At 37.0% G+C, this 10,810-nt stretch overlaps 1 protein-coding gene across 4 annotated transcripts; it reads right to left on the bottom strand.

Annotated features, from left to right (window-relative positions):
• Positions 1 to 238: 238 nt before the first annotated feature.
• Positions 239 to 9,000, bottom strand: LOC104610522 (uncharacterized). 4 transcript variants are annotated; one of them, XM_010277184.3, is made up of 10 exons: positions 8,627 to 9,000; positions 8,209 to 8,556; positions 5,873 to 5,982; positions 3,887 to 3,955; positions 3,244 to 3,359; positions 3,113 to 3,167; positions 2,859 to 2,979; positions 1,935 to 1,982; positions 1,211 to 1,305; positions 239 to 892 (listed from the first exon to the last, which is right to left on the bottom strand). In XM_010277184.3, the coding sequence occupies exons 2-10, from the start codon at positions 8,291 to 8,293 to the stop codon at positions 791 to 793; spliced, it is 801 nt and encodes a 266-aa protein (XP_010275486.1). In that variant the 5' UTR covers positions 8,294 to 8,556; positions 8,627 to 9,000; the 3' UTR covers positions 239 to 790. The 4 variants fall into 4 exon arrangements, with proteins under 4 accessions (XP_010275486.1, XP_010275487.1, XP_088752004.1 ...); XM_010277185.2 differs by having other exon boundaries at positions 8,209 to 8,477; XM_088895878.1 differs by having other exon boundaries at positions 8,638 to 9,000.
• Positions 9,001 to 10,810: the final 1,810 nt, after the last annotated feature.

Genomic DNA, 10,810 nt, shown 5'->3' with positions numbered 1-10,810 from the left:
TTGTCAAGACATTAGAATCTAAACTTTGCCAATAACAATGTTTTACCACAATTTTGACTGCTGGGGAGTAAACTGACTGATCGAATGTATCGTGACTTGACATGTTCAATGCAGTAGTAGAGCACCATATGACAGTGACGAAAGCGGAACGTAATGAACTCTTACGATAGCCAGATGGCAAGCCTGAGAGTGGGTGGCGTTTGGTGTAATTCGAAATCGAAACTATACAAGAACTCCATTACAAACAAACTTGAAATTTATTTCAGCTCTTCAAGTGACCAAACCTGAGTCACAAATCTCAAAACTCAAATACATAGTTGCACAAACCCAGTTTATCCTCCAATGCATACACCCAATGACAAATCTTCTTTCAAGTTTCAAATCCATTCTCATATTCCAATAAACGAGCTTTTGGAGCACTAATCTTTCCTTTCAACCTTTCTATATCCAAGGCATCCATGGCTCACATAAAACATCCACCGATCAGGATCAGGTTCTCACCATTGTGGGAAGAGAATCATGGATGTTGTTTGCATGTAATTATACTTTTTGAGTTACCAGATGTAGCTCACAACACTCAATCCAAACTACAGGCGGGAAGGCAGCGTCAATCAAATTGCATAGATGACAAAATATTGGAAACCACCATTGAAACATGCTAATCAAGAATGGAAGTAGAGGTGGGGTTGTAGAAAGGAGAAAATAACCGTGGGAAAATGTATCGGACAATGAAAGGCATCTTGCTTCCTCGAACAATTTATACAACAACCGTCAATAAAAAACTGACGTGTTATCGAACGAGGAGGCTGTAGGAAGGCAAATCTTCCAATCGTGTAATGTCCTCAAGCAGCAGTTCTCTTTCCAATTGCCGGCGTGTGGATTTCATCACAACCTGGAAGAAGAAAAAAAAAATCAAGAACAAGAGCATAATATGCAGAATGCCGGCCCCATATAGTTGGGGTAAGGCTTTAGATATCCAGCACAGCATTGGGCAGCACTTGGCCTTATTTTTTTCATCAGTGAATGGCGATGATGTCAAGTAAGATCAAATGAACACCGCTCAGAACTTCCACTTAATATATCAGGGAAAATGACAATACTCTAGGGGTTCTTTGTTCTTCTAACCAGATATAACTTGCCGAGGTCAAGTGGCATAACATATCATAATAATACGATGATGAAGATGAAAAGTAACAAAAGACATACATACATTGAAATCCATGTATGATGCGCGCATGGCAAGCCATTGCTGATCCATCAACTTGAACGTTATGCAGTAGAGAAGGTCAAATGCCGACTCGTTTTCTGTCATATGATAAACTGCTAAGTTACACACAGCACCATGCTTGAAATAAACTGTTGTCACATGCAATGAATTAAATATAACACAAGTTGTATTTGCCGTGGACTTGGAGGTGTAATGTGGGCTGTGCCAGCCCACTTTTGCGGGCCGCCCACACTGTAGCAGGCCAGCACTCAGTCATGTGTCAACGGTGCCTGCCCTGGCTCGGAACTCGGAAGTCGAAACCCCTCAAAAGGAAGCCCAGTATGGCCCATGCCATAGGGGCCGTATTTCTTTTTCCTTTTGAAATAGCACAGCATCACTACCAACTTTTTCTCCAAAGTCAGTGGTAGCAAGTTCAGATCTGCTACCACCAAACGCTCACAGCACTGTCCCAACTAGCCATGACAGTTGTCCACCAAGAACACCTCCCAGTCCTGTATGGTTGCAGTGGTCTGTTGGGAAAGTGTTTGGGAGTGTTTTGTTGGTAGCAAATCCCTACCCAGTGACAGCGGGACTAAAATCCACATCTCCGAAACAATCCAGCTAACGTACCAACTGAGCCACCCCACAGTTGATTTATCTTAACCAACTCAAAATCTTGATAAGAATAGGTACAAAACACGTGAACCAGAAAGTGCTACAATATTACCTGCAAGTAACTTTAAGAAAACTGCTCCCGGCATCGTCTGTGGTTTGACTGCAAAGTTATAGAGGCATTAGGACAACACTTCAAAAGCACACTTGCTTAATTGATGGAACTGCAGTAGTATATTCCTTAAATCTCCTAACTTTCAACAATATAATTTCATTATAATATTAGGCCATGTTTGGGAGTGTATAAAAATAAGTGCTTTCCAAAGAAGTGCTTATTTGGGTCAGGACCAGACCATTAAGCACTTATTGGTGTTTGGGAAATAAGCCCAAAATAAATGCTTATTTTGAAAATTAGGGCTTATTTTTTAAGCCCAAATTTCCAACTTTTTTAAGTGCTTATACAATAAGCACTTATTCAATTTTTCTCTTCCAAAATGATCCCTAGTTGAATTTTATAAAAGTACTCTTATGAAACTACTTTTGTAAAAGTGCTTTCATAAAAGTAATTTTGTAAAAGTGCTTTCTTAAAAGTAATTTTATGAAAGTACTTTCATAAAAGTGCTTTCGTAAAAGTAATTTTATAAAAGTACTTCCATAAAAGTGCTTTTATAAAAGTATTTCTATAAAAATACTTTTGTAAAAGTGTTTGTATTAAAGTGCTTTCATAAAATTTGAAAGAAAATGAAGGACAAAATAGTCACAAATGCTTACTTAGGTAATTATTGGAAAAAAAAAGACTACCAAACGCCCAATATGAAATAAGTGCTTATTTTTTAAAATAAGCACTTGAAAAAGTTGGGTGCAAACTAACTTATAAAGATTTTAAGTTGCTTATAAAGTAACTTTGATCGGGACTATTCAAAACAGAAAGAATGTAGCTAACAGATACTGGCTTTGGGGATAGACTAATGTGGTGGAAAATTTTCCACCAATTAGTTCATAAGGAGATTTTGGTCATTTACTCCAAAAAATTACAAACCTGCTTGGAGATCAAGCATCTGAATGAGCATGAATGTGATATTCACACCAGCTACAGCAAATGGGTACTCCCATATAGCCCGATCACCCTCCTCTTTCCGGAGAAGATCCTGGAAGGATTTCTGCATGAAGAGTCTGGTTTCTTCAATTTGGTCTTGGTATGGCAATATGAATACCAAAAAAAATTACCAAATTCAACATATAAAACAAAAGATAATTTCTATAACCAAATCAAGAGCACATAATGGACCACACCGGATAATTTCTTGCAAAGAAGAGTAAGTTCTCTAGCGATATGAAACCACCACCCCTACAATCCAACAAATGCAAAAGCCAAATAAGTGATAACCTTAAAAGGGACCTATAGAATACAAAGATTAGCATACCTGAAATCTGTTGATGGGTCTTTTCCTTGCCAGCCCATTTCCTTCCACTGCTCCGATATTAAACCATGGAGTTCTTCTCCAGGGAAGGAAGCATTCCACAGAGCCCTCAAAGTTTCCTATGAAAGTGTAGCAATGGTAGTTCATAAAAAAAGCCGCTGCTATTTTTGAACCATGCCATATCAAAGAAGTTGCATGGATATTAACTAGTCTCCATAAATGAAATGGTGGGCCACAGAGCCCATGCAGAGTTCAAAGCTAATATGGATATTGAACATTGGATTAATCATATATTTCATCTTTTCATTCTTGATGAAAACAATTAATGAGAACCCTTCATCATTTCAGGACATTATAATCAACAACAATATTCCAAGTATCCAATGCCACTCAAATCTAGAAACAACTAAAATGGTTAGGAGAAAATCTGGTGAAAATCTTAATCAAGGGAAGCTTAAATATTTTGAGCCTACAGTAGCCAGGATACCCAGTCTACCCCTCCTTACCCAGATAGCTGGGACCAACATTGGTAGATAGAACTATAGAACTGTTTCATAATAATGACACGAAACCCTAAAAATGTTTTTAAGTCGAAAAGGGGGAAAAACAGGTACAGGATGATTCAGACTTTCAGTGTTCATGTCACCTGGTGCTGAGGATTTGAACTATCATAGACAACATCTATGCGGTTCTGTAGCCTCTGCAAGCACTCCTCCTGAAAGCATTAAGGGCAATGCATTAATGAAAACATTATAACTTAACTACAAGAGAACAAGTAAAACAACGTGGAAAATGTGCACATTATACTCTAGTTATGGGCCCACCTCAGGCATTCCTCTTATCACTCTTTATTCATGGGGCAATTCTCAGCCAAACAAATGGTTAATATCACTTGATGAAAATTAGACCACATGGAAGCTTATAGTGCTAATGCATGTGGATAAGAAAAGCAAATAGATGCCAAATTGCCAACTTAGAGGTCCACTATTTAATGGAGAATATTGGGCACATCTTCCTCTACATGAAAAAAATACAGATAGCGTAGAAGCCTAATTGTGACGAAATTAGTTAAACTTCTCATACATGCAAACATAAATATAACTAGAGATTCCTTGCAATAAGCAGTTCCTAAAAGATACTGAACTCAGAATAGGAGGCTACTATTCAATTACTTGTATAGGATGACGAAAATAAATAAATAAATAGAACAAGCAGAAAATGAACTTCATTTAAAACTTGATTGATCTACAAATCATGCCCAGATGTTCCTGTTTCAGAAAAGAAATTAGATATCTAAGAATTTATGCTTCTTTTCCTAAATGAAGGCATATAAAAGGTCCCCCAGAAAAAAAAAAAAAAAAAAAAAAAAAAGGCAAGGTGATCTTTGAAAAATTTTAAATTAGAAGGGGATGAATTATGATGTAATAAAAAAAGCCTATCCAACTTGAATTTGGCAGATGAGTGGGCAAATGAAAGCTTCTCGGTCATACTGCACTTAAAACATCCATATATTGAAAATAATGATTAGAGAAAACACCCTTTAAAAATTGATACACAATGAAGCCACATTTCATCACTTCAAGAAAGCCTAACCATAGAGTCAGATGATTTGCAATATTCAATATCTAGAGGAAGTGAAAACTGCCACTAGGGCTGTTCACAAGGAACAAACCGTGAGCTTTCAATTTTCGAGATATATTTATGATGAGGAGATGATAAAAGTTTGGCTAATAAAAAAAACAGATAAAAGTTTCTTGGGCCATGGGCCTAAATCCAATCAAGAACAAAAGGTCTCAGTTCGGTTGAAACCGAATAAACTGACTATCAGACAGTCTCTATTACAAGTCTGTTTTTTCTCTCTTTCGATCAGTTTTGGTTGGCATAATAGTCAACCCGAGATGTCCAATTCGATTGACAGAATATGCAATCAAATTGAACCAACCTGTGTACAGCCCTAACCATCAGGTTCCTTGCTCCTCACAAGGAGAAGTCATTACACAAAACATAACAACACCATCCCAAAGCTATATTACCCTGGCACCCTTGTACAAGTATCCAGGTATATTGCAGCACTACCCACCATCTCTAGCTGCTGATGGAACAATGATCGCTTCCAAGACTATTATCTTTTTGTTAACTTTCATGAATCGTTTAAGCATGGATATCACCCTTGATAGAGTGGAATGCAGAACATGGTTTATGTAGCTTATAGCATATAGTGAGGAAAGGCCCACAAGTCTTCATTGAGTTGAGTTGCCAATGCATTTTTAATTTTAAATCATTTATTGTAAAATTTAACTTATAGTTTTAGTCCCAAATCTAGTTCCTTATGGTTTTTGTTCATGGAAGGTTTGTAAAGTCTTCTGTTTGATTATTCTATGATGTTTCTAATTTGTCATTTGGAGTTGGGGACCCTGCTATCACTTATTACATGTGTCATTTAACTTTCCATTTGTACATAAGTATGCAATTCTAGGTTATTCCCAACTTCAATTGAGTATTTTGGCATGCTATTGTCATCATCATTTTTCCAGATGAAATAGTAATAATATATACATATATAGACAGGATATTGAAAACAAAGTAGTAAAGGATAAATTTCCAATTAACCAAGTTTTAAGAAAAATATTACCTGGGCAGGAGTTAGTTCAAAGGATGGGCGTGCATCACTTTCCCTTCTCTGAACACAAACACAAGAAAGACCTCTTCCAAGCCAGGCTGTGGACCCTGCCACTACTTCAGCTGTAGAAATACAAAACTGCCAAATATTGGAATTGGATTTTTCTAATTGACGGAGACAAAGAACTTGTATATGCTTAAGAAAAAGCAACCCAACTTTCTCAAGTTCTTAGTCAACAACTAAATAATCTCCCATTATCTACTACTAGCATATGCAAACCAAGGTCATTCCTCCAAAACAACATAACAAAAGGTTATTCTAGTCAGATTGCAACAAATTAGAGGGTTCCTAATATAACGGCCACATAATATATAATAATCACCAAACTTCAAAATCAACTACTATGAGGACATGCAAGGAAAGAAGCAAAACCAAGAAAAGCATTATTACAAGATAAACCATAAATAAGCTTTTCAGTCATAATAATTATGTGCTTATGATGATACATAGATCAAACATATCTAAGTTAAACTATTCAAAAGACAACAAGAGTAAAATAGACTAATGGCAAAATTAAGTCAGAAGTAGGGGTGAAAACGTTGCCCTGTGGTTTGCTATCACCATCAGGTTTGATCTTATCGCAAGCACAAGAGTATCCACTTGTAAAGAGACTGGGCCGAATGGGCCCTAACAGCCTCTCGTGTGATATCCTTTATTTTATCCTTTAATTTATGTTGATGGGCCTCACTTAATGGGCCTGTTATTTGTTCTTATTTTATTTTATTTATGTAATTGCCAAGCTGGCCGCCCACTTAAGGGTATACTTGTCATCAATTTTTTAGAGATTAATAAAATAGGGTTAGAGGAGAAGGGTGATTAATTCGACTTCTTCTTTTCTTACCTCTTCTCTTCGCCATCTTCCTCTCTTATACAGTTATTTAGATATGTTCTATTCTGCTAATCACTAAGTTTAATCTTGATATTAGAGGACTGATTTACATCTTGGTATCAGAGCGGGTTCAGTTCCTCTTCCTTCTTTTTCTTTGTTCCTGTACACTCTAAAATCAAGAGAGTGTATGGAGAGTTTAGTTTTGTCCAGATTTTGCCAAGAAGTGATGCTGTTTTGCTGCTGCCCAAAACCCTAGTCGACTAGAGATTTTCGAGGTTACTAGGAAAGGTGAAGCTTGGGTGTGGCACTCTGTGCTTGGAAGGTGTCTTGTGACTGTTAAAAGAGGGCGGTTCAGGTTTGGAAGAGTTTGGGTTAGTTTGGTAGGTGCGACAGTGTCTTCTCTCTTCCTCCCATCTGCTGGACGAAGCAAAACCCTAGTTTTTCAAGCACCCAAGTTCTGGTTTGACTTCAAGTAAGTTTACATAGTCAAAATTTTCTGTTCTTTGATTTTCGTTTGATTAATGGAGGCATACGGAAGTGAGTTCAAGCAGGTGCCAGTTTTTGGACCTGCTTCAGTAGATTCCGTTTTGACTGGTGTTACCACAATTAAGCTAGATGGGACGAACTATCTTGTTTGGGCATAGTCTATAAAAATCTATGTTTGTAGTAGAGGAAAACCCGGGTATCTCACAGGCAGTAAGGTGAAACCCGAAGAGACAGACCCTGAATTTAAAAGATGGATGCAAGAGAACTATACTGTTATAGGATGGTTAGTCAACTCTATGCAACTCCATATAAGCCAGCACTATCTCTGGATGTCTTCAGCTAAGGAGATATGGGACAGTGTAACTGAGACCTCTTCACAAAAACTGAATGTAGCCAGAGCATACAAATTGAAAAGTGATGTGAAGAATCTGAGACAAGGGGAAAAGAGTGTGGCAATCTACTACTCTATACTACAATCCCTATGGCAAGAAATTCACACATCTGCTCTCTTTTCTCAGTAGGGCCCTTCGGTTTCATCATTCCCGCATGTGCAATATCCACTCAATAACCTTCTGGTCTGAGATGATAAGGAAAATCCTACATGAATTCATCCGGTAAATAAAATTGTATAAAAAATACAAGCTTTAGACAGATTATTCTCTTGTTTTAGAATATAAAATCCAGCTATTTCACTTAATGCCACATCCCAAATAGATTATTGTAACTAGATAGACCTGTTTGTAAAGTTCCTTCCAAATAAGGGAATAGAAGAAAGTAAACAAGCATTTGCTACCATGACGCAGTACCAGTGGCAAGTAATATTCATTCTTTTCCTTCCTTTTTTTTTTTTTTTGCCGCATAGAACATGAAATATATACCGAATAACAAAAGAAGTCGATAACCCGTGATTCCTCAAGTTTACCGAGAAGAGAAAATGGCATTTGTTAGGAAATATGATAAGTTTATGGCGTACCTGAAGTAGACTGGCAGGCACTCCCCCTCTCGAGACCTTGAGAAATCCTCCTCACTGCGACAAATGATCCACCACGGTCTTCCATATCTGCCAGCTAAACCATTTTCTGACCAAGCACCTCGGACCCAAACATCCCACCGAATCTCATACAGCAACACAAAACAGAATGGACTCTCAAAATTAAATGTTTCCCGAAATTAACTTGCCCGAATCCAAGCAAATCCTTTCAACTCGGCCACAAAATACAAAGTTAACAACGAGATACAATGCTTCCCGAGAGTCCAATCAAATCACCCGAAACCAGAAAAAAACACCGAAGTCAAGCACCGAGAATCCGCTTTCCACTATCTAAACAAAAGAAAATTAATAAAAAATGAAAATTAAAGTTCTCTGAACATCTCAGACGACCAAAACACACCTCACCAATACCAGCAATAACTGCTCTGAAGTCTGAAGCACTAAAGATTCACCTCCGGCCGTCGAAAAATCTATCAGAACTAAAAGACAAAAAGTTCCAGCGCTTCTTCTGCAGTGCAGGCTCAGAACCAGCTCAGAAAATCATTTAAACATTCATTTAAGCCATCAAGAACGGATCGAGCACAACATTCATCGATCTCGTATTCCTCCCACTACCAAACAGGAAGATTCTTGAAAAATAGAGAGATATAGAGATTTCTCATTTAGAATTAGGGTTCGAAGATCTGCAAAAGAGGCGCCACGAAGAACCAGTTTAAAAAAGAAAAAAAAAAAAAAGGAAAGAAAGCGTTCTCTCTTTCTTCCGTCTCCCTTTTCGGCTTTCTCCCTTGTGTCTGCTTTTTATGTGAGAGAAAGACCGAGAGAGAGAAGGATGGGGCGTGGGCCCTGGGGGAGGGGGGTGGATGAATCGGTGATCGCAAAAGGATTTTTATTGAAAAAAACCCATTTTTTCAATTAAAATAAATTTTTTAAAATGGGAAAATTCTGATTGATTGATGACGTGGCGAGGGAATGCCTGTCCAAAATCTAAAAGGCAAAAATATTGTTTTAAAATACCGGAGAGCGTAGCTTTTCACGTGGTATGGGTCAGCGGGTCAAGTACAAATTGCGACTTATTAAATACTAAAATCAGAACAGAAACCCATGTTTGAAATAGTTGACTTCACACTCGGTTAACGGATCGATCCGACGACCCGACCAGACTACATAATATGATAATACACATTTGCCCATTTGGAGCTGAGCCTGATCTGATCTCACTCGCACCGCTGGCAAATGGAACATCTTTCAGCTGTTTGGGGTAAACAACATCGATGTTGGGAAGCTTATTACACACGACAGCGTCTCTTTGGCATCGTTTGCCGTTGCTTCGGAAAAGGGTGATACATCAGTAACAAATTGGTGTTTTAGAGGAAACGTTAATATGTTTGAAATTGCTTTGTTATAAAAAAATGGTATTCTAAGTCACTTTAGAAATTGAGAAGATGTGGTTTGGAGTAATGTTAAATTTAATATTTTTTTATATTGGAGCTCGTTACTATCAATAAAGAGATAAGGTGGCAGTAACATGGACTTCCTATAATGAGTATTAATATTGAAAACATAGAGCACTGATACCAAATAAAAAGTGTCATTGTTGCTCCAAAAAATATTCTATCTACCAGTAATATTTCCAAGAAAAGACGTTATTTTCTTAAAAAATGATATTATATCTACAACATCAATGCTAAACATATACCTATTACTCGTTTGGAAGTGCTGAGCAGCAGTCGCCGGCATTACATGAACTGATAAATCCAAAAACTTATTGAGTCATATTTAGTAAAAATTAAAAAGTTGAAAATAGACTTACATGAAACAAAAAATTGAGTTTTTAGTGAAGTTATAGGTAGTTTATCTCAAGCGGTTCAGTCAAAGCGGCTCAATCAACCCAAAAGCCCCTCCAAACAGGTCCTATAAGCATATCAATCTTGCAACCCATGGTTCATAGTATAATTGGATATAATCGACACATAAAATACTAGGAATTGAGAAATATGACCATTTTCCAAGCTTAATATTTTTCATCCCCAACTATAACGTTTTAGAATAGGCTGATGCCTGAAATCCTATAAATTAATGTGTTTGGAAACGATGCAAATGGAATGTAAATCCCAGTTTAGGGTAAATTTATATTTTGGTTAAGTTTTGATTGTGTTTGGCAACAATACATTTATGCATTGACAAATGACAGAAAACATCTTTTTCAATGCATATTTACATCGATAGTAGATGTAAAAATACATCAATAAAAAAAATGTAAATTTGCATTCAAGTGGGATTTTGATAAAAAAAACATATTTTATTGGAATTCTTGTTTGCATCCATTGCAGCTAAAACTTTGTTTGGAAGAAGGTAAATTTGTCAATGCAAAACTAACCCAATATTGCAATTTATATGAACCGTTTTACACTCTACATATTTACATTGACACTTATTTGCATCATTTTCAAACACAGCCTAAGGAGTATCACCTTTTTTAATCAAACCTTGGAAACAGCCTGTGTAGAAAGGGTAAGGTTGAGTACGTAGGCATTTGGTATTGGTGTTGGGAACACCACACCGTTTCCTTATAAAAGATAGTACT

Source organism: Nelumbo nucifera, chromosome 1 (genome assembly GCF_055504915.1).
Source record: "Nelumbo nucifera cultivar China Antique chromosome 1, China Antique-T2T, whole genome shotgun sequence".
NCBI lineage: Eukaryota > Viridiplantae > Streptophyta > Magnoliopsida > Proteales > Nelumbonaceae > Nelumbo > Nelumbo nucifera.
Note: the sequence above shows the minus strand (reverse complement) of the source record. Positions and strands in the feature narration are given on the sequence as shown.

Excerpts from the sequence above, each read along its gene's own strand:
- LOC104610522 (XM_010277184.3), bottom strand. The coding sequence starts at position 8,293 with ATGGAAGACCGTGGTGGATCATTTGTCGCAGTGAGGAGGATTTCTCAA. Across the intron at positions 3,360-3,886 it reads GTTCAAATCCTCAGCACCAG|GAAACTTTGAGGGCTCTGTG; the intron begins GTGACATGAACA and ends ACACTTTCATAG. Across the intron at positions 1,306-1,934 it reads TTTCTTAAAGTTACTTGCAG|AAAACGAGTCGGCATTTGAC; the intron begins GTAATATTGTAG and ends ATCATATGACAG.